The 27,992-nt window shown below is 42.8% G+C and overlaps 3 protein-coding genes across 4 annotated transcripts in view; 1 reads left to right on the forward strand and 2 right to left on the reverse strand.

Moving 5' to 3' along the window:
- Positions 1-1,815, reverse strand: part of wt1a (WT1 transcription factor a) — a 43,820-nt gene extending 42,005 nt beyond the window's left edge. The window contains exon 1 of the mRNA XM_047333205.1: positions 1,678-1,815. The gene's annotated coding sequence lies outside the window, so the exon portion shown is untranslated. The remainder of the gene's footprint in view (positions 1-1,677) is intronic.
- LOC118315165 lies at positions 1,301-20,502 on the reverse strand. Its single transcript, XM_047333201.1, has 21 exons — positions 20,429-20,502; positions 18,047-18,116; positions 17,065-17,205; positions 13,877-13,948; positions 13,704-13,775; positions 13,567-13,602; positions 13,301-13,375; positions 10,965-11,051; positions 9,449-9,584; positions 9,197-9,276; positions 8,869-8,991; positions 8,708-8,767; positions 8,432-8,539; positions 6,988-7,098; positions 6,595-6,735; positions 6,001-6,148; positions 4,762-5,861; positions 4,047-4,137; positions 3,739-3,884; positions 2,473-2,561; positions 1,301-2,136 (listed from the first exon to the last, which is right to left on the reverse strand). The coding sequence occupies exons 1-21, from the start codon at positions 20,476-20,478 to the stop codon at positions 1,965-1,967; spliced, it is 3,108 nt and encodes a 1,035-aa protein (XP_047189157.1). The 5' UTR covers positions 20,479-20,502; the 3' UTR covers positions 1,301-1,964.
- On the forward strand, positions 19,718-27,991 carry LOC118315162 (DEP domain-containing protein 7-like). Of its 2 annotated transcripts, XM_035642207.2 has the most exons (13): positions 19,718-20,577; positions 21,146-21,450; positions 22,557-22,757; positions 22,873-23,014; positions 23,109-23,204; positions 23,840-24,012; positions 24,439-24,640; positions 25,158-25,327; positions 25,463-25,621; positions 25,783-25,925; positions 26,045-26,170; positions 26,840-26,915; positions 27,454-27,991. In XM_035642207.2, the coding sequence occupies exons 2-13, from the start codon at positions 21,384-21,386 to the stop codon at positions 27,663-27,665; spliced, it is 1,767 nt and encodes a 588-aa protein (XP_035498100.1). In that variant the 5' UTR covers positions 19,718-20,577; positions 21,146-21,383; the 3' UTR covers positions 27,666-27,991. The 2 variants fall into 2 exon arrangements, with proteins under 2 accessions (XP_035498100.1, XP_035498099.1); XM_035642206.2 differs by lacking the exon at positions 19,718-20,577 and having other exon boundaries at positions 20,690-21,450.
- The last annotated feature ends 1 nt before the right edge of the window (position 27,992 follows it).

Consider the following 27,992-nt stretch of genomic DNA (forward strand, 5'->3'; position numbering starts at 1 on the left):
ACCACCCCTCCCTCCAGCCCCGCCCACCCATAGGGACGGATTTGGATCTATTAGAAAATACACTCTGATGATGGTGACATAAACTCCCCTATCTTCTTTTACAAAAAAAAACATTTCCATTAAGTTTATTTTCCTAACAGGCAAGAAAAAGGATGCCAATTTTTTAATTTAGACCTTCGAACATATGTCAGCTCTGCAAAGGACAACCACCGGGGCTGGGCGGTGAACCTCAGGCCAGAGACATCAAGGTCACCCAATCCTTAACAGTGGTATTGTGAAATTCCACCTATGTATTATTCATTATCTATATATATGGACCCATCCTTAAGAGGGGTCACGGCGAGGGGGCCGCGACATGTTGGGGTTGGAGTGCGCAGCCACGTACACCTGCAACCGTGAACCGATTGGACGGACCAGCTGTCAATCACATACAGTGCGTAATTGTTTTTAATATCACTCTAAATTAGACAATAATTTACAAAACGCTGTATGTAAGAAGACTTGAAACTAGACATTGAACTTTTGCAGGGCAACTGTCCATTGCACAAGGAGTCGGACTAGAGACACGCTAGATAGTTACTGTCGTCCCACCTCGTTCATAAACTTCCTCATCAAGTCTATTTGTGCCTCTACTGAAGCTCGGCCTGTGAGAAATGTTAAATCAACCAAACCCCACCTTCAAAACCTTTGTCAGAATCTTAAAGTCATTAGATATGTACAGTAAACAACATGTAGTAGACAAACTAATGAGGAGCCGATCGTCTGCGTTCGCCTGCCTCATGCTCGCATGAGGCCGTTTCCTCCGTCGTACGCACAGGGAACATAAAGTTAATGAGACGCTTGTTAGAACGTGTTAATTGGAATGTATGTTCGCCTGATTTTTCTTTTTGGTTAATTAGGGTTAAGGGCTTTGCACTAATTGTTATCTCTTAATTTATGTTAATCGCTGTTAACAGAACAGTTGTAATTGCCTCACCAGCAGCAGCAGAAACAACATGGTGCTTCACAATTAAGAGTTCCTCTGAGACATGCCACCCTGATTGGCCCATGAAGCTAATTAATGTTAATTCGCTTGTTAACAATTACTCGCCTGTTTAAACGGCAACAGAGACAGTTTTATTTATCTGGCTTTGTGGACACATGATTCCAATAAACCAAGTGTAACTAAGATGTTTTGTTGTTTCAATAAATTCCTTCTGTTCGCCGGGTTTAATGTTCCAAGTTATGTTGTTGATGTGGTCGGTGAATGGGGGGTGGATTGATCTTTGTAAAACTATTGAATGACAAGTAAAGCCAGATGTAAACTACACGTTTTATTTTTTCTATATAGGATAATCCACTGTACACTGTATGTTAAACATTCACTGTATGTTAATATATATTAACATCCAGGGGAATAAAAAAATAACCTCGTTCCCTGCTCATTAACAAATACACAAAATGTCCTGAACAAAATTATTTATAAACAGTAATGCCAACGGGCATTAAATAGGCTAATAATCTATGCAGCTATATAGCTGAAAGGAAAGAGGAATTCATATATAAAGTCAAAGTCAAATCTTTGAGAACATCTAAACCTGCTATACTACAACTAGTTTTTCATTTGTGTCTACAGACGGAAACTTCTGAACTGAAACTTCTTTCACACGTACAGACAAGTAGTTGACGGTGTCTTACCTGTAATGACTCTGTTTGAATCTGTATGTCTGGGGTCAAGATGTGTCGAGCGTGTCATCTACAAACTCTCCTCCGTCGTTTCCTGATGTATATACGCAGACATCCGACTCACCAACAATGTCTTCAGTTCTGTTTCTGCAGGTTTTTGTTCTTCTTTTTTTTTATCATTAAAGAAACATCGTTCAGAACTTAGAAGCCAGAAAACAATCATCAGAATTCCAAGACGATCACGCTTTGAGCATGGGGTCTCATTGATAATGATGAGCAACTTTTGGAGTTTTGTCGGTTCAGTTGTCAGTTCTTCGTCGTTTGGGCAGACGGAGTCGCTCCGTGTTGAGGAACTCCTCGATCTTGGAGATCTGAGCTCTGAACGACGCCTGCTGCTCTTCTCTCTCCTGAGAGCAGGACGGTTCCGAGTCAGAGTGAGACACTGGACCTGCACCAGAGGTGGGAGCTCTGCTACGAGACACCCGGAGCAAGGAGAGACCAACATCAACAATTATACTATGACTTCCAATGATAGAGCTCCTAAAATCACCTTCATTTGTAACCTACTCGTCATTTCTGTTTAATATTTTTGACAAAAACACATGTCTGGAGGACTTGAGTATGGATTATTGCTCATGGCTCATCTGTCAGAACCGGTTCTATTTGACAAGGGTGTTGAATCATGTGCAATACTCTTGACCAGTTTGGAAAAAGAGACAGTTTCCATTTTGGGGCAAAGAGTTGTTCTGCTTTCACTGACAGGGAAAGAAAGTCTTTCTGCACAAGTATGAACGGGGGGGGACTTACCCTGGAGTGGTCGGCCATGACAGTCCACTGACTGTGCTGAAGGAGACAGGGACCGGAAAAGAAGTGATGGACAGAGAAGCTCTCCGCTCCTACCGGAAGACAACACCAAGTAGTGAGCTATCAACATCTACGAACATCTACAGCGAAACAAGTAGGTGTTTCCTTCTTTCTCAGGCCTCGGCGCCTCCTGAGGAAACTGAACATTTCTGCTGAGAAGGACATTGAATGTGATAAAAAAAAAAACACAAATGCAGTGGCCGACAATAACCAGTGGCAATGATGTGTAACAGTATCCAGCCCAGGGGAAAGTCTCCAGAGCCCAGGCTGAACTCTGTGTGACATTCCCGCTGTTAAAAAAAAAAAAGCGAGGCTTCCACCTTTCTCTGACAATTTGTTTCACCGTTTACTCGTACGCGATTGCTCGTTGCAGTCTATCTCCCACAATTGCCGGCACCTGGATCTGATAAAGCACAGTGACAGTTTGCGGTGATAGTGACAAAGGAGGGAACGGGAGCGCGCGAGACAGAAAAGTGAAAATACCCCCGAGAAAGGAGGGAGAGAGGGAGAGCGAGTGAGTGATAGACGGATGATGAAGTGAGAGAGGAGGAGAGAAGGTGAGGGGATGGACGGAGACTGAGTGAGTGACAGAGGAGAGGTACCCAGGCGTCATTAGGGTTCGGTTGTTCATTCTCTCGTTGTCTGTCTGGCTTCGTCCTCTCACTCAACATGTGTCAGGCTTCGTCACCTCCAAAATCACTCTCCGGTATTCTGTGCGTGGAGCGAATATTAGCTCCCTCTCACATTACCAGCTTTTCTGCATTTTTCGGAAAATGTTAAAAAAAATGTCATTTTGACGTAAAAGACGCATTTGCAAAGCTTTAGCGCAAATTTCCCCCGGGGGTCAACTCAAGACACATTCTTTAACATTATAAAGCTCCGGAGCTGCAGAACTAAAACATGACCCCCAAAGCCCATTTATTATTTGATAGAGAAACGTTAGCTTCCTCTTGAGGCGGATCGCATGTTTCTAACGTGAAACATCGTTTCCTGCTGTACAACGTCAAGTCCTCATGAGATGAAATATCCTCGGACGTGAGCTTCCAACGGTTGGAATTAAAGTCGCCACATAGCTGAAAGTTGAGATCATGTAATTAGGACTCATTAATATAACCGCATGGTATAAATCATCCGTTGCTGTTCCGCCTCTGCCACGTTGGGATTACAATGGCCTCCGCTCCCTGTAGCTGTTGAGTGTGAGGAGCTTACTGGATATGAACATTGTCCTGAGTGGATTCTTACTTCACCACGGGTTCTGTAACTGACCGTGTCTCCCGAAGCGTTCCACTCTCCCAGCGTCCGGGAGACGCCGGAGGGATTGAGCAGAGCCGACGTCTTGGTGATCACCAAGGGGACTTGAGAGGAGTGAGGTGAGATGGCGAGAAGGAAAGAACGAATGCTTGTTAGTGAGGGTATGAAATGCACATGTACAGTGAGGTTCCCAGTGGGGGCACAAAGAGAGTCATCTATCATCATTTTTTTTTTAACTGTATGGATCACGGAGGCACGATCGTCACCTTTGCAGGGTTTGCTTTTGGGGAACGTGGGTTTTCTGCTTGGAGGAATTCGGAGGCGTCCACAGGAAACACTCGTGTTTGACTCGGATCCCTGACAACGACAAAAAAATTTAAAGAACATCGATTTTATGTACGACTGTAAGAATATAGAATATATATGACTGTAAGAACACGGACTATATATATATATACATATATATATATATATATATATACGACTGTAGAAAAACTGATTATACAGGTATATGCGACTGTAAGAACATTATACACGTGAAAGGAAGTTTGACAAGTTAAGCTACATAAATGCAACTTATCTATACTTGAACTTAAGGATTTGCAACCTGATTTTGTTTGAAAGGATTTAGCCAATATTGCCATGACTACTTATTTATTAATTTATTCATATTTTTTGCACATTTCTCATCTCGCGCTTTATGTCTCTGTTGGTTACATTGTATATATTATTATAGCCACTGTTTGTTTATTGTTTATGCACCTTTCACATCATAACAAATTCCTCGTTGGTGTAAGATCCTTCCTGGCGATAAACCTGATTCTGATTCTGATTGTGAACTACACCTGAAGAGACTGCATGACTGTAAGCATTCTTCTAAATCTAATCAGATTTTTTGGTTGACAACCTCAAATGAATGTAATTTCCATTTTCACTCCCAACAATACTCTTGTTTTGGCCTTAATGCTCCACGTGTAATACCTGAACAAACTGATGCAGGACTGAGGACCTGGATACAGTTGCAGCGACGGACACGTTCACGTCAGTCTCCCTGTTGTTGGTCTCTGGATCTCCTGCGTCGTCTGTTTTGTCATTTTTCATTTGGTCCTGACAACTGCCAGACGTCTCCTCACATCCAGAGTCCATCGTGACGTCCACACAGACACTCTCACCGTCACAGTTTTCATGTTTTGTGTCCACATTTGACACTTGACACTTGCCCTTCGCACTAGAATCAGCATCGTCTTCCTCAGTCGTCAGAGACTGAAGCTCGGACATCTCCTGACTCTGTGGTTTTTCGACCGATGTTCTCACTGATTCTTCACTCGCTTGAATACGACACGTTTCATGTACTTGGTTCTGTACTTGAGTGGCAGATTTAGGCTTGTGATCGACACGCAGCACATCGTCAGAACCGAAGCTGCGGAGCAACTGTCCTTCGTCCTCATGGCGGGAGTCGGCGTCCTGCTCGCAGACGACCAGCAGTGGCTCAGTGTCCGCGAAGTCAACGACCTGAAGTGTGTTGCTCCTCTCCGCCGTGTAATCAGTGGTCGTCTGGGCCGGTATCTGTGTTTCTGCTCCGTCTGTCCCTCGTCCCTCGGCTCTATCTCTCGTTTCAGTTTGGGGGTTCCTGGTGTCCTCTGCCGACCCCCGAGTGTCCTCTCGACCGACTGCCGAACCCGTTGTTGGGTTCGTCGGCGTTCCTCCCTTCTCTCCAGCTCTTCCTCCCTCTTTCGCGTCTTCTCCTCCGTTCCAGAGCTCCTCTGCGTTCCCCTCCTCCTCTTTTCTGTTGTTCCTTTCTTGTCCCTCATCATCATCCTCCCCTCCATGTTTTTCCTCACTCATCCCCGTGTTCCCTTCTTCTTCATCGACTACGTTCTTTTCTTCAGTGCCGCTCACACAGCTCCCTTTGCTTATCGGGAAATTATCATCAGACACAGAGGAGGCCGTACGAATTGAATCTGAAACTACAAAAGGATTCTTTATGCACTCGTTCAATATATTGGTGCCAGTGCCTGTTGTTCCAGAATTACTGGGCTGTTTTAATTCAGACTGCAGATGGTGGTTGGAGGCTTCTTCTCCTGAAAGAGAACATGATGTAGATGTTCAGACACTAAAATATCTTCCAGCTGCTTGTTTAATTACAGTATCAACGAATAGAGTCAAATATAAAGCTTGAATATGTTTTATCTGCTGTGTGTTTATGTTTGGCTGACTGACCTCCAGTTGCTCCTGTGTCGTCAGGACGGTCTGGGTTTTGGGCCTGAGAGGAGGCCGAGTGCTGCGGCAGCTCAGAGCTGGAGGTGGGTTCGTCAGGAGGGAAGAGCTGGGTTGAAACACGGAGGCGGCTCTGACGGCTGGTTCTCGTCTGTGTGGAGAAAAACAGGCAGTCCGAACTCAAAAGTAACAATCAGCAACACGAGGTAACACTGGGAAAGCTGAAGAGTCGGAGACGAAGTACACGCAGGAAGAAAACCAACCAACAGACACAAAAAATGAAATCAAAATGAAACTGAAATAAATAATAGTTGAAGGAGTCACGTTAGGGGCAGATCAACACGTCTTTTTAAAATTAGGGAGCAAGTGATTCCTAAAGAAAACGAGGAAGACAATGCCTCATAAAAATCGTCTTAGGACCTGGAGAGTGTTGATATTAAATAAATCATTTGTCACAATAAGGGAATCTCCTTTGAAAAACTAAATCATATAATGCTAGTAAGAGTTTAAATGTCACTGAAACACCTTTGTCTTTGTATGCATGGTTCTATTTGAGATGAAAACACGTTTTTTTTCAGTGTGTGTGTGTGTTTCTACCTCTAATTCAAACATGTGCTGCGCCTGCACTACGGCCTGTGAGGACAGTTCAGCATGTTTCTGATGAAGCTCGTCATGAGCGTCTTTCGCTGCCTGAAGTTCTCGCTGCTCCGTCTCTATACGATCCAGGAGCATTTTCTTCTGTTTGACACACACACACACACACACACACACACACACACACACACACACACACACACACACACACACACACACACACACACACACACACACACACACACACACACACACACACACACACACACACACACACACACACACACACACAAGCTGTTTTCAGACATGAACTCCCGGGACTAAGGACATTTTCCGGAGTTTAGTAAGATCAGTAAGAACAGAATTGACACTATGACACCTCATCGTCTCGTCTACCTCTTTGTCCCAGCTCGTCTCGGCGGCGGCGCAGCTCTCCATCAGCCGGGCCGCCTTATCCTCCGCCGCCTTGCTTTTGTCTCGCATCGCTTCGTGTTCCTGCTTAAGGGCCTGCAGTTAAAATTAATCACCCGTAGGATTTTTAATGCAATACTAAATTTTTATGTGTTTATTTAACGTGAACAGAAGGTCTTAAACAGGGCAGTGAGAGAGAGAGGGACTCCGTGCTAATACAAATCAGTCGGCTCGTGACACTTTAATCCTGATTTTAATAATTTAATGAATGAACGGGTGAATTAAAAAAAAAGGAGGAGAGAGAATAATAAACTGTAAAGGGAGAATAAACACACACACTGTCATTCAGTTGCCGAGTTGGAACCATATTCACACAATGTACACGTCGCGACGTGCACAACATCCCGTTCGTCATATTTACGAGGAGAAGAAGCGACGGCCGTCATTTACTCCCGTCCTCGTGTAAATTCACTCCGTAATCGTTTAAATGGAGCCTGAAAAAAATCCTTGTGGATTTTTCCCACTTGGGACCAAACACTGTCGGTGCTGAATGTTTTTTATCATATCAGATCCATTTTGACAAACATTTGTTTACATCAGTTAACAAATGATATGAAATCTGATAAGATAGTACAGTAAAAAAAAAGGGGGACAAGTTTACAAGTAAGTTCTCCTAGAAGCTATTGGGCTTTCTTTTTATTATCTCGCAGCATAAAAATTCATGAACCATCTCAGAAATGTAATATACGAATTGTTCTCCTGAGTTTATAATGTTCCTGTTTTTCCCGGAACTTCCCTAAAAATGTAAACTTGCCCTTCAGTTACAGCTCACCAGACCTGAAATCACTACATTTCCAGTTTCAGTCTGGCTGATTCTAGAATGTGAAGACTGGGTAAGAAGATCAATAAATACAAATGAACTAAAAAGACAACGGAGGCATTTTAATTCCCATGTTTTCTGTTAAATGTAATAGTTGATATTATTTACAATGTAATTTCAGAGCGTACAGTATCTATGGCTTGATCGACTCCTCTCCTTTATTATTGATCAGCGATAATTGCAGCCGAATGTGGCAACTTGAAAGCTTTGGTATCAAATTCAATATCAAACTTTTAAAAGTTAAAAAAAAAGATTTTTCAGGATTTATTAAGATTCCACTTTAAGTTTCTATTCTTTTCTTGTGTTTGTCATCTGCTGTTGAGCTCTTATTGTCATGCTGCAAAACATAAACGTCAAGTTGAACGCAAGACTAACATATTTAAGAAAACACAAGATTATTGTTATTGTATTTTCATGAACCACAAATGTTGTCATTGTGTTTTCTAATGTGTTTGTTTTGTAGTTGTTGCATTTTCTAGTTAGTGGTTGTGTTTTCAGTTCTGATCCAGTTTATCTATCTCGATACAGATACAGAGGATGAGGAACTCCGACCTGGTTCTGCTCTCGTTGCGTCTGCAGCTCCCGCTCTACTCGGTTCACCGTCTGCGTCTGACTCAGCAGCAGCTGCTGGTTCTGCTGCAGTGACCTCATCACCTCCTGAACACACAAACAATACAGCTCACTGCATTTGTACTTTATAGTCATAAAAAAGTGAAGTATACCTTTCTTCCAAAAGCAAAACCTTCTTCGAAACAGCCTCACTCACAGAACAGGTTCAGGTCGTCGTCACACATGGTTTCCTTCCAATTTTTTATTTTCACTTACCTGCTTCTCTGCTCTTACAGCGACATTCTCCTCCCCGAGTTTCTTGTTCATTTCAGTTTCCTAAACAAGTGAGAGAAGTGCAGGAAAATAATGACAACAAGTTTTTTAGTGGTAGAATATATATTATTGAAAACGGTGTTAAATCACCGATGGTCACGTACCATGCTCAGTTTCTGCTGCAGTTTCTCTATGTGCTGCTCTTTGCCCGTGTGAACGTGGCTCGCGTCGCGTCTGACCGACGTCGTCTTGGCTTTGATCAGCTTGTTGTTCGCTTCCGCCAACTCCTGAGGAAACGAGACGCGTTCAAACATTTTAAAAAGTGCAAAATGATGAGGGAGCCTGACGGCTTTAAACAGTGGATATGGGAACAGATTAAAATGAACAAAACGGCATCATGGTTCTGCTCAAAACGTTGTTTGATGATGAGGTCGAACAACAGAGGACAACATCTGAACTAGGATCATTTTAGTCAGGACTCTCTCCACATACCTTCCTCAGTGACACAATGGTTGCTTCGTGTTTTTCATTTGCAGAAGTCAGTTTCTTATTGATTCTCATGGCTTCATCCACTGTACAGAGCACACAAGGTAAAACACTGTCACACAAAGTTATGGCAGAACTACAAGGCTCTAATATTGCTGTTAATTAGTGGCAGATAAGGGCAGGAAGGAACCAATATATAGAACAAAGTCAAGAATTTGAATCAATACATTTGTGTCCATGTATTCATTCAGTCGTTACCATTTTGCTCTAGTTTCTCGTGGGCCTGCCTGACCATGGCACACTGCCTGGACAGAGCACCGAATCGTTTCTCCACCTCCCCCAGCTGGTTCAGGTGGCTGTCCTTCAACCTGCTCTGCAGCGACAGTTTCTGTTCCTGGGGAAAGGGCGGAGTAAAAAATATGAATAAATAAAAAAGGACAAGGAAATAAGCACTTCCTATGGAGAGAAAAAAATATATATATATAAAAAATGATATATAAAATATCTATATATTAATAATATTGATAATAATAAGAGACGATGATGATCAGAGCAATTGTAGATCATTATCATCATTATGATTCCCATCATGAGTAAGGAGGAGCTGGATTGATTAACACGATAACATTGCATTGTAGTATTATTAACATGATAGCATCTTTTAAAAGTTACGATTAGCATCGATATCGGGATATCGCCAAAAGCCCAAGCAAGCATTTTAACAAAGATGTGTGGAAGCGCTGCACAAAACACAATTATATATATGTTTATCTCCGAAAGTGTTGGAATAATTAATCAATGAATAAATACACAGCGGTTAACTTGGCTCAGCATGTCTTCTTCCATACAGCATGATGTTCATTTTTGTAAATTATGGTCTCTTTTAGAGTAAAGACACCGTACGGACTGAGGGCGTTGATACAGCGTGATTGACGGCTAGTTCCGTCCAATGGTCGCAGGTGGACGTCCAGCTCTCAGTCAGGCCCATCCCCCCTGTTCCTCTTAAAATGGCTCGATCTGGTTTCAAAAAACCAAGATGGCGCCGGCCAAAAATGCCACGCCCGAGTCTCCAAAATGGCGGCTCACGAAACACAATTGACGTCACGTCACGGTGGGTCGACGCCTGGTATGCAGGAAGTCACCTCTCCTAGTTTTACTTTGAACAGAAGAATCGAAGTTGCTCCTTCCTGCCACTAGTCTTTTTCTAAAGCTTAACTAACTAGCTGCATGCTCCGTGTGGGCTGCTCAGTTTAGAAGCATCCCCTACACACGACGAGGCGAAAGGCCGAGGCGCAGTTTGTCAAGACATCCAACAGAACAGTGGAAACAGCTGTCGCGTGATTGAGAGGGTCGTGGTTGTACACGGCCGGCCTCCGTCTTCTCCGGTGGGATGAAGGGTATCAACTGGGCTCACGCCTCGGAGCTTTTTATCGCTCCTCGAACTGTCATTGCGGTTTGATTGTCTGTATCAAGCCGATCAGATTCTTTGCCCCCCCCCCTCTCACCCTCACTCCCCGATCCGCAGTACGCCGGCGACTCGTCCACTCCCTCTGGTTCTGCTGAGCCGCCCTGTGATGTGATGGGAGGTTAAACCGAGCGAGGCCTCGAGTTATAAAATATTTTAATAGAGATATTTCCTCTGCAGCGCCGGGCGGTTCAAAGTGTCACACACTCCCTATCTGTTACTCCTGATGAGCTCTTCCCTTTTCCGAACCCCATCCCTCCTTAGCACCGCTCCCTCATCCTCCTCCTTTTTAATTTCTCGCACTCCCACCGATCCTCTTGTCAACGGTTTGTGTTCGAGTGGAAGATCCTTCCTCACCAGCTCCTTTGATTTCTTCTCCAAGTTGTACTTCAGCAACTGTAAAACAGCAGTAAAAGAAGATAAAGGTTTTATGATCTGATGAGCAGAGCAGTGCGGGGATACGGTGTGTGAATTTGAGCGAAATTATGTTACTATCACAACCGAAGATGCCACATTTATTTACAACATGTACAAAAAACATCTAGTAAAATATGACCATGATTTGTCAACCGTTGTTTCCAAGGTCAAGACAGAACTTTGAACCTCAGATCTTCCGTCAACGACCTTTAAGTGCATGTGTGAATGAGATCATGCAATTTGATTGAAAGCCCCAACACAGCAGATGATTTTGTCAACATACTAATATTGTTTCAACGCTGTATTCTACTATGTTGATCAGTGGCACCAAAATTATATTAGTATATTATCAGTGATTATAGTTATTTTTGATTTGCACATTTTTAAAAACCCTTGACATATAATTCAGGGTTTAATACATAATATGTATATATAATACTGAAATAGATTTGTTTTACAAGGTCATATTACTGTAATTCTGTATACAAATACTTATCATAGACAAATTAAAATAAAATATAATTTACTGCAACAAAGACAGAATCCTAAACTCGCAATGGAGAAGCTGGTTGACATGTTTAATTGGTTATAAAGAAATTGTACATATACAAAGGCCCTAATACGCCGTTGTACTCTCTTTACATCTCCAGATTTAATTATCAAATTATTTGACAGCAGGAGAAGATGCAGCATCTTGTTGATTTGAGAATCAAATGAAAAACCTGTTAAAAAAAATATAGCCTTAATTAACCAATACATGCTTAAGTATGGAAAAACAAAAGGGTCACTCACTGCCTGCATATTAGATATATTACTGTGGCTCTTCCTCCGCCCGGTTATTTATTAACCAACTTATTTCGTTTTCATTATGGATTAATTGAACCATACTGTTCCCAATGGAGCTCAAATGTGCAATTTAGCCGTTCATCAAGGTATATGGCAATTAAATCACTTCCATCCCAACCACTGCCACTGATGGGAGGGAAAAAAAATGTGTTAAATTAAAGGAATCCACCAGACCGTGTCCCCAGGAATGAACACACAAACCGGGGCCTCACTTTTTACTCCGTGTCTCCCAGATAGAATATCAAAACCGCTCTCTATTGTCTCTGTAACACGGCCGGGCTGTTAAAGTGCGGCGGAGCGTGGGGACCGGCCGTATATCACCTCTGTGGTGTCAGGGGCTGAAGACCAAACGCTCTGGGAGCCAGACTGGGTCGGGTCGGGCCGGGCGGCCTGGAGGCATCACAAAGCCTGCGCGATAACACTCTGTTTTTGGACTTGACCTTTTATTTATATACTCGAACAATTTGAACTGTCTGATGATTAAAAAAAAAAAAGCTGGGTTTTTTTCATTTTAAAAAGAGAAATTAGAGAAAGAAATGAAGGAAGGTGACGGGACGAGTGGTGTGTGTGTGTGTGTGTGTGTGTGTGTGTGTGTGTGTGTGTGTGTTTGTGTGTGTGCGTCATAAGAAACCTCTGGGGACAGACTTCAGACTAAATTATGTAAAATTAAATTAATTGGGGACAAAAGTCGTGTCACCAATTAGGAAAAAAAAAGATTTTTGGATAAATTAAATAACATTCATTTTGCTGATCATGGAGGCAGGAAGCATTAAGGGCCTTTGCCCTCCAGGCTTCATAAAGATGATCATTTATCCAATGAAATGTTTTATCCTTAATTTACATTGATAACTTACTGATTGTGTTCATACGACTGCTTTTTTTTTTTATTAAAAATTTATTTGAGGAGTAAATATAATAAGAAGTAAAGGTATTTGATAATTTAGCTGGAAGAAGTTTAGACAGTTTATCTTAAAGCTTTCCATCATACCAACAGTGTTATAAGTAAATTAAAAAACGACACCAACTTGTATATATTGTATTGTGACAATAACAGTAACTAAAAAAATTACTTTGAGTTAATATTAAAACTCGAGGCTTCGACGGAAACTCGCACACCAACAGGTGACGTCAGCCTTCTGTGACCTTCTTCAGGCTGCGGTTTGGCAGGTACAGGAAGTACCAAAGACAGTGAGTCTCCATGAGAGCTGCTGTCATCATCATAAGTTGTGCTGATTGGTGGTTATATTAGTACGGCGGCAGCAGAAGGTATAAGCTTATGTCAGTGTCTGACGTACAGTGTAAACTCAAAAATACCAGTAGAAATGACACAGTTGTTGATTTAGGCCACAGAGACAGAGAGAAGAGGTTGTACATCTCTGTACCTGTAGCGACCTCAGTTCTTCTTTCAAGTTGTTAATCTCCTTGTCCTTTAACTCGGCACTGACCTGGTATTTCCCCTGAAATGTTATATCATGAGTTACAAAAAAAAACAACGAAGCAGCAATAAATACTAAGAGCACAGCACAAAGAGGAATCCATTCCAAGGGTCACGATTGTGCAACGGAGATGAGTGGATTTATTACTCCCCACTAAAAACATGAAGTGAATAAATATCACGTTGACATTTTGTGGAATAAACTCGTCATACCTTCTCCTCCTCAGTGATTCTGATTTTGGCCTGAAACTTGAGGAAGAGGGGAAAAAATTAAGTTGATCAGAAGGTTTTTAATGGATTGTAAAAATGTCACATAAATATGAAACCATAAAAATAAAAAAAAACCATACCTGCTTCCTAACATTGGTGAGTGACTCAGTGTGCTGGTGCACGACTGTTTGGATTTGATGCTGTAGGGATTCCTGTCAAACAGGAGAAGACACAAATTTATGATCTTCTCTTTTATGAAAGATGAAAGTTTAGAATATGACATATTAAAAGCCGCAGCGAGGTGCAGCTTCACCTTCTCCCACTCCAGCTCCTGTTTGTCCAACGCCAGTTTACTGATCTGATCCTCAAAGTGCGTCTCTGCATCCTGCACCGCGGAAACACCTCCGTCACCATACACTCATCAAACCTTATAGCATACCGATAACATTTATTAAAAGACTCTTTCACAATCACAAACACAGAAACATGTAGGTGGAGCAGTGGCACAGTCAGTGGGATGTTCGCAGGCCCTGACGCAGACTGAAAATCCATTACATCCTGCGCTCTGAGGGCAGATAACTCTTTAAGTTTCCCTTGTTCATTCCTGCGTATCTTTTGTAGAAGCTCCCAGAGAGAAAGAGGAGCATTAGAAGGGAGGTGATATTTATGGAAAGCCATCCCCTCTTCCCTCCCCCCTCCCAGGTAAAAGTCAATTGCTCTCTATATCCACAGGACTTTTTTATGTGCACGTGGGAGCTGGTTAACTCGCCCAGTTTTATTTTATAAGTTCCTATTAAACTATGCTACCAGCGTGGCACACTGCACTTAAAGGAAAGAAAGGAAGGAGTGCACAGGAGATGAAGCTGTTACTTTTCCACAGAGGAGAATAACTAGTGTGTGTGTGTGTGTGTGTGTGTGTTATTTTTTTTATCCCCACGGTGACTTTAAGTGAAGTATATGGGGACCTCAAGTTTTTTTGAGGTTCAGGTTGTTTAAGGGAACTTTCCCACCAACCTTAGTTTGGTCCAGAACTTTCTGGACTTTCCAATTTTAAAGGTTCCTCGGACCACGGTCCGAAAATTTTGGTCCGACCAAAAGAGGTGGTCTTGGTTCTGGATCAAACTGAACCATGGTTCGGTTTGTTAGATTCAAGATTTGGTTTATTTGTCATTTCTTTGTGCATTTACACACAAAAAGAGAATTTTCTTCCTCCAGTGCCAAGCAGTGAAAAAAGTATATAAAAAAGTATAAAATAATACACATAGTATATATAAATAAAAGAATAAAAAACAATAGCAGCATGAAAACCATTTTTTCGGGATGGTTCGGACTAATTACAGGAAGTTGAGGCACCTATAGCTGTCATAGAAGAAGAGAAAGGACCGGAAAAAAGAAGTAAAAATTAAATGCCGTAGCACCTGGGGAGAGAAGGAGACCAAAAATGTCATTGCAATTTGGTCCAACGAAACAAAAACAAGTCAACATGAAAAAATACGTGAAAATGGTGAAATTTAGAACTTATTTTCTAAGAGGATGAGAGAGAGAATATGGAGAACGCTATCCGCTGGATTGACAACGCACGCCTGTCTACAAACCAATCAGAGTCGAGTATCAGGGAAACGCAGCCCACATAGGTGATGACGACAGGACGTAGGTTCGTCATGTAAAGTTCTTTAGTGCCGCTCGCAAAATGGCAACGTGAAAAACCAAAATAAAGTGGATCAAATGTGAACAATGTAACAAAAACACGAGCGTTGGTTCGGACTGTCACAGGTAAGTCACAGGTAAGGGTTATGTATTTAGTTGTGATGGTTGAGGTAAAGGTAAGGGGCTATTGGGAATTCATTGTCAGCACGGAGAAACATACGCGCACGTGTGTGTGTGTGTGTGTGTGTGTGTGTGTGTGTGTGTGTGTGTGTACATGTGTTTAAGAAAACACAGGAGAGCTTCATTGAACCTGTTCATACATGTAAATAAAAAAAAAGGCTACTGCACATTAACTGACTGGTTGTCGGCACTAAAACCAAATTTATAATTGTTCTTACTTATTATGTTCTCATCGTATATATTTGCCACGGCTCCTCATCTCTTCACTGTTATATCGCTGTTCTGAGTGGATGCCTTTTATGGGGCATTAAAAAAACAAATAATAATAAAAAGAATTTTAAGTCTCTGAATAAAAATGTGATGGTGTGTGTTTGATAGTTTTTCGTTGGAGGAAGTTTAGACACAAAGTTTTCCATTAGAACTATTATTGTAATAAGTCACAAAGTTGTCTTAGTTTACATTTCACCTTGTATTGAATTCAATATTCACACTATAATTTCTACATGTAGTGTTTTTCCCATTGAAGGGTTAAGTCCACCAGTGGACAACAGTATCACAGACTGGAGCAGTGGGCTGTGCCTTATTAAAAAAAGAGAAATAGAAAAAAAGAAAGAAAGAAGAAGAAGAAGAAGAAGAAAACCCCCGTTGGAATTTGACCTGCTCAGGAATGTCCGGCACCATCATGACATCCTCTCGCTTCTTAACCTCTCCACCCGGTGGACGGCACGACTACAAAGTCTCCCCTCTGATAACGGCAGCGCCTGAGGAGGATCACGCTGATATGACCGTCTCATGTTCGCGTTCCCAGTTAACACGGCCATAACAATAAAAGCTAAATGGAAACAAACGAGAGACATTCCCGTCTCTGCTCCTCTCACCTTTAATCACACTCTGCTGGAACGCGTCGTCGGGTGGAAAGTACCGGCTGGAGGGTATGAAGCATTATTTATTTATTTTATTGTTGTTGTTGTTACTTTTACAATTGTACTTTCTATTTATTGGTCAGGGGCCAAATGGCTCGAGTGCCCCCCCCCCGACTCAACGCAATGTGCTTCAGACCCAGCTGGCTCTCGTCCATGGAGCCAGCTGGCTTTCTTTAAGTCCCCAACCATCTCTACACTGTAGGAAATGATTCTGCTCTTTAGCCAAATGGAGAGAGTCAAATTGTTTAAGATGGGACGCAGGTACACTGACAGATTTTGAACAGCTTAGTGGGTTACACCACTGACTTAAGGAGAGGTAGGGGGTTCGATTTCAGGTCGTCCCAGTGTCGTCAAGGCCCTTAATGCCACCATTTTTTTTAATACCTTATGGTCTGTATAGCTCAGTAATATGAGTAAATAACGTACATTCAATTCTTCATATTGGTGGATCGCAACCGCAAAAGTAAATCTTATGGATTTGCGAAATGACTTTCATTGTGAGTTACTGTTAATTTAATCCTTTGACGTCACTTGTTGTTCAAATTAAGGAAGAAAATTTGACGCCAAGGGGCATTATTTTAAGGGACTACCAGCTGCTGTAAGAGGGTCGGGGGGTCACTGCTTTAGATTGTGATATAGAAAGACAATGCAGTTATCACAAAAGAGACAAACATCAGAAACTCTCACACTAACAGCTCTTGATTATTTATTTTAAATAAGCCGCACATGGACAGAGAGTATAAAACCGTACCTTCCGAATATGCAGCTCCTCCACCGCCTCGAGTAGATGGGTTTTAAATTGCAGCAGCTGCAGTAGGATGGTGCCTCCGCTGTCTGTGGGACAGGGGGCGCTGGTCAGGGACAGATCCTGCTCCACAGCAGGTCCTCTGGCCTGAAGGAGGAAAAATCAACGACTCAAATCTATTTACCACATCCAGAAGAAATGCATCAATATGATCCTCGAGAAGGTTTAGGACCAAGAAGAGTAAACAGCCTAATTATTTAGAGCTGCAACAGTTAATCGATTAGTGATTGATTACAAAATTAATCGGCAACTATTTTGATAATCGATCGGTTCAAAAAATCGCTTCAAAAAAGTGAAAATTTCTTTGATTTCAGCTTCTTAAATGTGAATATTTTCTGGTTTCTTTGCTCCTCTGTGACAGTAAACTAAATATCTTTGTTGTGTGGTCAAAACAAAACATCATCTCGGGGTTTGGGAGACACGATCGTCATTTTTCAGCATTTTATGAAATTGTATGGACCAAACAACTAATCGATTAATCAAGAAAATAATAGACAGATTAATCTGTAGTGAAAATAATCCTTAGTTGCAGCCTTACTAATTTTAACAAAAAGCAAAGAGTTAAACAACATCAGGATATGATTTGTTGGCTTGGCAATAAGAACAATATCAATACGAACTGCAGGTTTCCCCGTTTTTAAAACATAAATATCAGAAATATAAAACTCAAATATCAACATGCAGAAAAGATGATTAGTTTCTGAGCACAATACCAGGTAACAGACCTTATTCACAGCAGTTTTGGACAATATATTCAATTTCTGTGAATAAGTTCTTGTATATATTACACTCTGTAGCTTTAACATACTATTTCTGGTCAAAATGTCTGCCATGTAATTTGTATTAAAAATCTAACCCTGAAATTAATAAACAGATTAGTTGACGATGTCATTCACTTTGTCCTCCAACATCAGAGGTCGTCACTTACATTAAGTGTCTCCAGGTCTGCATTGTGATGCATCGGGTCGGCCGGGGTGACTCTGGGCCTCTGCTTCCTGCTAATCAAGAAAAAAACAAAAAAAAGGTTAATAGAATCTGCAGTTTAATAAGCAGTGAACACTCATGAGCTTCTAATTACGCCCTCATCTGCAATTGTTTTACTGATAAATGACTTTTATTAGAAATAATAGGCCGGCACATTAAAGCCAAACACTTTAATCCAACGCTAATGGCTTTGAAATGACCGTTGGGTGTTTTTTTTGTTTTACACCACAGAAGATTACACCTCGATCAGCCATCCAGGTTCAAAATGAACCGGCCCCCGTCGACACTAACAGGGGTCAGAGCAATAACACTGAGGGGACAAATTGCGCTGTCAATGCTTTTTAAATTATCTAGGTTATTCAATTTGACCTGCGGACGGTCCTCTCGTCAACCGCCTCCGTCCCGAGACTGAGTGACTGAAACACACACACATTGCACTCGCGCAGCGAACACCTCACTGGGAAAATATGACTATTTAAGTGGGAGGTCTCCACTCGCCACTGATCTCTTAATAGAACGGAGCCTTTTTTCTCCCATTTTAACCTGCGCTGGCATCAATCATGTTGGAGGATTAAATGATCCCTGCTAGAATTGGCTACTATCATAAAATGACACTGTGACCCCCCCCCAGGCTGAGGAGGAGGAGGAGGAGGAGGAGGAGGAGGAGGAGGAAGGGGATGTGCAGACGTGTGTTAGTGTGTCAAAGTGATGATGCGTGTGTGTGTGTGTGTGTGTGTGTGTGTGTGTGTGTGTGTGTGTGTGTGTGTGTGTGTGTGTGTGTGTGTGTGAGGGAGTCAACCACATTGTCTTTATTATTTTGCTTCTCCGTGTGATTCAGTTGAGCAGGCATTAACCACCGTCTCCAAGCCGTTGAAAAGATCAAATTAAAAGAGTGGCCGGCGTCCGTCCATTAAAGGGGAACGTTTTTCCATCAAGCAACACGACGTCTGCAGCATCACCTCTGGGTGACTTATGTTATGGTAAGTGCACTGAGGAAGAATAAAGAATGGATTACATGTAACAATACAAAACTACAATATTAGAGTGTACTACTACTACTACTACAATAGCTGTTTCTGTCTACTTTGTGTCGTGACCCCCGGGGGTGTAAATAATAAAATCCCACTTCAAAAACAATAAACTTCCACTTTAGTTTCATGGTGCTGGTGCGTCGGAGCGTCACTGTCTCCCGGGGACACTTGAACGCAGCAGAGGCCTGGTGACACCTGTGCTTTATCCTGCTGTAACACTGGCGTCTGATAATGTAATAAAATAGCAAGGACATAATCTTTATAAATGCAAACCAAACTTATATAAAGACTAGGGCTGCGACAAACGATTATTTTCATAGTCGATTAATCTGTCGATTATTTTCTCGGTTAATCGATTCGTTGTTTGGTTCATAAAATAGTGAAAATTGTCGATCGTGTTTCCCAAAACCCCCAAGATGACGTTTTTTTTTATTGTTCACACACCGAAGATATTCAGTTCACTGTCACAGAGGAGCAAGACATTTTCAGAAAGCTGATATCAGAGAATTTTGACCTTTTTTTCTCATAAAAACTACTTGAACCGATTAATGGATTATCAAAATAGTTGGCGATTAATTAAGTAGTCGATTACTAATCAATTAACTGTTGCAGCTCTAATACAGACCAGTTGGAGTGAAGAGGACAAAGAACAAAACAAACAAAAAGAGAATGATAATATATGAAAGATGAAATTATAATACATTTACATTTTCACATTAGGGGGAACTTCTTTATTTAAAAGTTATGTTGTTAGATTCTGAGGGACATTACTTGTACAATAAATGAACTGCACCAACTGTAATATTCATAATATTATTATATAATCATATAGACATTGCGAATTAAACATAAAAAAAGAAAAAATAGAAATACATTTTGATATAAGGGGGAACCTTTTTATTTAAAAAAGTTATGTTGTCAAACTTGGAAAATAGATGTCACTGTACTAACTGTAAATATTCATTGAATTTCACTGAATAATAAACATCGTATTAAATCTGAGTCAACTCAGTGTTAGACTTTAAAATTATGACTGAAATTAATAAATTAAGTTAATAACAGCATCCCAAACTCAACGTGAACCTCAACTGAAAGCTAACTCCTATGGTTGTTAGCTAGCATGCTAGCATACGTCTCCCAATCTGCGGCCACAAATCAAAACACAATGTCGATTGTGACGTCATCATAATATACAATATGTTGTTTTGAAGAAGCTCATTTCAGCGGATTGATCGAGATGCTCGTCGTGTAAGGCGACGCGGTGTGAGAGGAAACATGTTGTTGGCAAACGTCACCTGGTGCTGCTCGTCGAGTTAGCATCGTACGTAGGAACCGCAGCGTCCATTACGGGTCCGTGACTCTGTCTGTGGTAAGAATACATGCATCACCGGGCCAGGTGGAGCCCGACAGCGCCCCCTTGTGGCCAGGCGAAAAACTAAAACAAGTGTGTACATAGAAAAACGTGTTTAAAATGTTGTTTTTTAAGTAGAAAGTATAGATGATATACAAATGAAATATATATACACTTTATTTACAGTTTATGGGCTAAGAAGAAGAAGAAGAAGAAGCATAATCTTTTTTTTTATCGTGGATGTATTATAAGACCATGTTTTTTTAATAAACAGTGTAACAGTGTACATTTGGTGGTTAACACTGGGCTCACAGGGAAACACAAATTAAAAATTAAGTGGTTACAACAGTCAATACATAAAGTTTACACATCAAGCGACAACTTCGTTTTGTATTATTGATTCAAAGAAGTTATGATTTTGAAATAAAATGATAGTGTTAATAAAGGATGGCAAAAATAAAATATTAATTTTATATCATCCATCCTTGACATGCTGTATATGCCTGCTGCATCGCCTTTGCTTCCACCTTTCTCCAACTCTACATTCTCCTTGAGCACCTGAAGGCAGCATGACTCACTGCCACCACAGCAGCCTGTCCCTGGACACGTGTCCATCCATTATTATCCCGTTCATGAATATTATGTATCGTGTGTTTTCCAGCATGTCGACGCGTGTTATCGGTCATGAGAACAGAAAAAGGTCAAACGCAGATTTTAAAAACTCCTTGAGTCCTGAGAGTTCGGTGTTGGTTTGGTGATTGCTGCCATCTAGCGGTTCAAAGTGAAACGTGCACCGACATCGCTCCAGGTGCGTGTTTCCTGCTCGTCCCACTATTTTGGTTCGTTTGCTCTTTGAGCTCGGCCACAGAGACTCGCTCCTCTGACGGAGTTCACCCATCATGGCTTCGATACGGGAACGAGCTGCGGCCTTGAACCTCGCGGAGAAACTGTGTGTGAGACCTCAAGGTGAGTTACTGACTCCAGGTGAGAGCTCAGGTGAGTTACTGACTCCATGTGAGACCTCAAGGTGAGTTACTGACTCCATGTGAGACCTCAAGGTGAGTTACTGACTCCAGGTGAGAGCTCAGGTGAGTTACTGACTCCAGGTGAGTTTCTGACTCCAGGTGAGTTACTGACTCCAGGTGAGTTAGTGACTCCAGGTGAGTTACTGACTCCAGGTGAGTTAGTGACGCCAGGTGAGTTACTGACTCCAGGTGAGTTACTGACTCCAGGTGAGTTACTGACTCCAGGTGAGTTAGTGACTCCAGGTGAGTTACTGACTTCAGGTGAGTTACTGACTCCAGGTGAGTTACTGACTCCAGGTGAGTTCCTGACTCCAGGTGAGAGCTCAGGTAAGTCGTCGAAGCCTGTTCTTGCACCTGAGAAGGTCTGAGTGCTGCAGGGGTAGGACAAAAATTCTGTGTTATTTCCTCAAATGAGGGCTGCAACTAATGATTCATTTCATATTCACTATTTGGAATTTATTTATTGTATATATTACTTATCTTACTTTTAGCTTTTTAGTTTTTTTGTTTTGTACTATTGCACCGTGGGTCAGATTTGACTTGACTTGATTATTTTCTGGATGATATGATTAGTTGTTTGGTTCATGAAATGGTGAAAAATGTCAATCGTGTTTCCCAAAAACCTCCGAGATGATGTTTTGTTTTGACCACACACCAAGGATATTCAGTTTACTGTCACAGAGGAGCACAGAAACCAGAACATATTCACATTTTAGAAGCTGAAATCAGAAAATATTATTTCTCAAAACACACAAAAAAATTCATCGATTATCAAAATAGTTGGCGATTAATTTAGCAGCAGATTACTAATCGATGAATATCGATTGCAATATTGTTCCAGACATACAGAGGAACTGAAAAAATAAGATAAGTGACATAAACATTAAATAAAATTCTAAATAGTGCAACAGTAAGGGTAAGGCAAAACCACACGGTTTGGAAAAAGCTAAAGAAATTGAAAGTACATCTACACAAAGCCTCCCTCTGAGATGGTGCCTTCACTGCAGCGTGTTTTTTTCCTGCTTGCTTGGTCTTCTCCTCTCTCAGGAGGTCGTGGTGTGGCGGCCGGTAAACCTGCCGCAGGCCCCCAGTCGTCCTCCCTGTGGAGCGGCCTCATCTCGCACCTCCGCGCCTCCGTGACGGTGAAGCGTCGACGGGTGCACCTCAGGGCCCACGGCGACTGCTTCCTGGGCTCGGAGGCCGCGGACGTGGTCACGGAGCATGTCAACCACGCCAAGGACTTGGAGGGTGCGTGTGCGGCGGACAATCGCTGTCTCCACAAGGGTTCAAAACCCCCCTCCTCTCCTCATTCCCTCTCTTTTATCAGCAGCTCAAATCTGACGTTTGATTTCAAACCCTGAAGGTGCCAGCGTGTCCCGGGACAAAGTGGTGAGCGTGTGCCAGGCCCTGCTGGAGTGTAACGTGTTCGAGGCAGTGGGAACCAAAGGGTTTGGGAAGGACAAGAAGCAGGATGTGTTCCAGGACAGCAAGAGCTCCCTTTACAGGTACAGACAAGTTTGGGATTTTTGTTTTCTGGTCAGTGTCCGTTAATGTTCGTCATAATGCAAAAACTTCATTTCTGCCTTTTTTTTCTCGCAGGTTTGTCAATGTGCACATGCCTTCGGTCGACGAGCTGGAGAGAGGTGTGCTGGGCAACGGGATCCAAACGCTCTTCTGCAGTGCTCCCTCAGACAGGTACGGAGTCCAGATGACGTCAAGCGTCTATCTATTTTTAATGAGGTCTTGATCGTATCAGAATCACGTTTATTGCCGAGTAGGTTTTTTACGAAGAAGGAATTTGCTTCGGTGCTTCGGTGCGTGAGATGGAAAGTAGAAAGGGAGGGGAGTGAGTTCAAGTGAAAGATATACCAATATACAAATCTGTGCAATATGTCACTAAGAGTACAGTACCATACGCTAAGTGTAATGCGTCTAGTTTTTTTTAATCCTTAGTGCAGCCTCAAAATCAAGCCTGGGTTCCAGCAACACGTATTTCATACGGTGTCAAAGACGTGTGTCTGTTTTCCCTGCGCCACGTTGGAAACATTATTAAACTGCGGCATCGTCACGCCTTCATGAACTGTGGAGTTGCTGCAGCCTCTAGCAAAAGGTCCATTTGATAAAATGACACATCTCGTCTGAAAACTTGAGATCGGGAAATGAAATGAAATCTCCAATTAAAGAGGAAAAAGTCCTGAGGATTAACATGTGACGAAGACTGTGCTTCATATAGTCTACAGTAAACCTTCATCGGAATTCTCAAAGCGCTTCCCGACACGCCACCAGCCTGAGCTCACTGTTGCCTTTGCTTTGTTTTTTTGCCTCTTCAGACAGGACGAGCAGACGCGTCCCACTGGGTCGACCCCCGTCGAACTCCCTGCGATGTCCACGACGGCGAGCCGGCCCGACGCTCGAGTCACTGCCGGCCTGTCGGTGGAGGCCGTGGAGCGTCAGAGTCGCAGTCCCAGCAAAGTGCAGACGGACTCCGTGTTACCGCCGTCATGTAAGTCTCCTTTTACCTGAAAGCACAGACGGGGGTCAGTGTGTCACAGACATGAATGTATTCATTTAATTTTTTTTATTTTACACAAAGGGTCGAAATTTGGGCAATATTATAGATTTTTGAAAATCATCTTTGTACCTAAAGTTTTTCGGGGCATCTTGAGTCTGTCTGTCTGATAAAGTGATTGATTGATTGATGGAACTACATTCAAATCCATTAGATCCAGATTTTCATTTGGATCTGCAACAAATTTCAAACACTCCTAACCTAAATGTGCAGGTGATAACGTTTTACAGGATTTGCAGCAGGTGTCCAACAGGTGAGAGAAGACTAAAGAGCAATTGAACATATTGGTGTTATGTCCGCTGTATTAGAAGAGCGTACAATAGCACCCATATGTTTCTCATCATCATTTCTTGCCCACAGTGGTAGAGGAGGTGTGGCACGAGCAGACTCTGCTCAGGCTGCTGAACCTGGTGGAGCTCCCCCTCCTGGAGGGGCTGCTGCAGTGCAGCCAGACCCCGTCGTCGCCCCGCCCGTCTCACCCGCTGTCCCACAACAACCCGGACCTGATCCACAGCAGCAACCACCTGGACAGGCAGATCCTCAAGGCCTTCAGGGACACTCAGTAGGGTTCATTCATCATCAACCACTTCACCTGTTGAATTCATCTTCTGTCAAGGGTCCAGTGGATAAGATAGTCGTTTAGTTTAGTTTAGTGGATACTTCATTTATCCCGAGGGAAATTCAGGCATCCAGCAGCATTTACAAACATACATACATTACACATACATCAATCCTACATAAAATAAAAATAAAAATTAAACTATAACTTCAAAAACTAGCTCATGACAGTGCAAAACGGGAACGGTGCAAAATGGATGTGCAAATGAAGGTAGAAATAAATTGTCCTTTTCTATTGTCCTCCCTGCCTTTACTAGGAGCTGCTGTACAGTCTGATGGCCAGGGGGAGAAAGATATTCATAATTACACCTTCACTCTTGTATAATCTCGCCTGAAACTTCAACATTTTGTGTTTCGATAATCCCGACAGCGTTTCTACCAATTCGACAGCAGTACAGTCAATTTATTTGAATCAAACTGTCTTGCACGTGTGTCTTGCGTTTGTCTTGTCCCCCCGCCAGGGAGGACGAGTGGCTCTGTGCGGCTCTCGACTGCCTGGACTTCCTCTCTGACCAGCCGGTGGTGGAGCTGAGCCGGGAGCTGCCTCACTGTTTCCCTCAGGATCAGGAGGAAGGCTGCGACCGAGTCCCCGCCGCCGGCAGCCAAGATGGAGGCAAACGCTCGGACCAACGTCAGTGCGCTGGATCAGTCATCCCCAGTCTGTGTGACTGTATCTTTCTTTATTTAGCTTCCGGGATTTTTTTAGGGGTGGTTTCTGAATGTTTGGCTCCATCGCGGTCTCTGGTTTCTGTGTCCACACCACCAGGCGACGACAGCGATGAGCCTCGACGCTCCCAGAGCGGTCTGGCCCAGTGGAAGCTGCTGCTGTACCGGACCCTGGTGAAACACTACGGCCACGCTGACCGACCTCCGCTGCTGCCGCAGCACATGACCGACGTCTATGCGGCCGTCACCGACCTGCTGGGTGAGAACCGCCTTTGACCTCTGACCTGTTTGTCACTTATTTAGGCCGATTCGTACACGGCAACTTCGGCCTCACTAACATCAGCATCTCTTCTGTTTGTCTCTCTCTCTCTCTCTCTCTCTCCCTCTCCCTCTCCCTCTCTCTCTCTCTCGCCGTCCCAGTGAACGCTAAGTTAGACAAGGCTCTGGAGGCTCTGCAGCTGTGCTTGAAGCTGCTGCCGCCCGGCTGCAGAGACGAGCTGCGCAGGCTGCTCACGTTCATGACGCTGGCTGCCGATCACCAAGCGATGAAACTGGATAAAGAGGTGAGAGCTGCTGACTGAATCTTGGCACTTGGCAAAAATGTCTAAAGGAAGAATTTTGTGGACGTTGAACGTCGTCAATGTGACGCAGTGTGAAAAGGAGACTTGCTCGTTTCCTTTAGATGGAAAACAGATTGGCAGTGCAGACGTCTTTCTCCAGAGCCATCGTCCACAGCAAGGCTCTGTCCAAGGAGAGCGAGGACCTGCTGGTGGTCTTCATGCTCAGCAACATGAAGGAGATCTTCAAGGTAGAGGGAACCATGTCATAACACCAACATATTGATCCTTCTACTCCTGAATCTTGACTTGTCAAATACACCATGTTGTTCCTCACAGGGTGACCGCAAACGTTTAGTACTGGACCATAAAGTTCACGAGAGAAAATACCGATTAAAACAGACTTTTGTCATGTGGGATTTGTTCTAAAAGTTCTAAAACTCGTTTGTCTTCCGTCCTACAAAGTTTGGTGAGGCTTGGAATTGTACATGTCGAGATATTAAAGGGGCCAACATGGCCTCCCAGATGACGCCCTTTTTAAGGAAAAGAATATGAAAATGTGGGATTTGAACCGACACAATTTACAGGTGTTGGGATCTGGGCCTTAGTCCTAATGCCAGACGAGGCTTGAACAAAAATCTGTGCTGGTGCTGCTACAACCTCATCTGATTTGACACGAGGGAGCCCCTGGATTTGCCACATATATCAGAGTGAGACTTTTAAAGTGTTTGTTCCAGCTTCGAGTTGTGTGAACAAATTGCCTGAACTAGAGCGACAAATGTGGTTTGGAAATTGCTGTACCAGATATTTGTGCAAGTGCTTGAGTGAAAAGAAAATGGGAACTTGGAATAGAAGCGACATTTAATTGACAAAAACCATTACATGAAGTGCCACCGACACACTTTTCCTCTCTGCTCCAGATTCCAGGGGCTCTGCACAAAGGAGTGAGTGAGAAGCTGGCCAGCCTTGTTCAGGGGAAGCAGCCCGACGTGACTGGTAAAGGACTATAATGATAATAATGTGTTTAGGTATTAAAAATCAGTTCATGTCGGGACATTGGACTGTAAAAACCTCACCATCTCACTGGGTTGTCGCTGCACTGCTACAGATTTCACACCCAGACTCTTATAATGAACTCTAATTCACAACAACATGACCTCAAATAATTACCTGTTAAAGGGACAGTTCAGTGATTTTGAAGTGGGGTTCTTGGAGTTGCTTATGCATAGTTAATATGTTAAGTGATGGCAATGGTGATCAGCGATGTCATTTAACGAAGTTTGGAGGAGGAGTGGAAGTAGCGTAAGTCTCACTTACTTCTCACGTCCTACTTCAAAATCACTGAACTATCCCTTTAAAAATGACTTTATGTCGGGACATTGGACTGTCTCACTATCTCACTGGGTTGTCGCCGCACAGCTGCAGATTTCACACCCAGACAGTAATATTTTACTCGTTACAATGAACTCCAATTCACAACAACTTGACCTCTTTCGGTCCATTAACCTGGTGCTGTTCTCTGTTGGTCCCTCAGGCTCCACGTTATGTCCGCAGGTTTCCGGCCGGACTTACACCGACTCCACGAGGGAAACCACCAAGCAGGAGCTGTGGGCTCTGCTGAACAGCGTCCACACGGACACAAAGATCTCCGCCAGGGAGAGGAAGCGCATGCTGGGACAGTTCTACCGGGCCCACCCAGAGATATTCACCCAGTACTTCGGCGACGCCGCTCTCAGTGTGCTGTAGAAATTGTGTGAAACTAGTCATACGGGGCCCATAGACTGTGTCTCTGATGTCTTCTGTATTCAAGCTAACTGACTGCAAATAAATATTTGTGCATTAAATCTTAGATACATGTAAAGATGTCTTCAGCACTTGTACGTGTCTACTTGCTTCATTATTAAACACTTATAAATAAACAGTTTAAATATTCTTGGCTGTGTTTCTCTGCAACATTAACATTAAGCTAAAAAAAAATCATATATCACTAAAGATCAGGTGTTTTGGCCTCATGGTTAGCACGTTGGTCTCCCGTGTCCCGTGTTGTGTAAAGCTAAACAACATAAATGTGCT

This window comes from Scophthalmus maximus, chromosome 7 (assembly GCF_022379125.1).
Source record: "Scophthalmus maximus strain ysfricsl-2021 chromosome 7, ASM2237912v1, whole genome shotgun sequence".
Lineage (NCBI taxonomy): Eukaryota > Metazoa > Chordata > Actinopteri > Pleuronectiformes > Scophthalmidae > Scophthalmus > Scophthalmus maximus.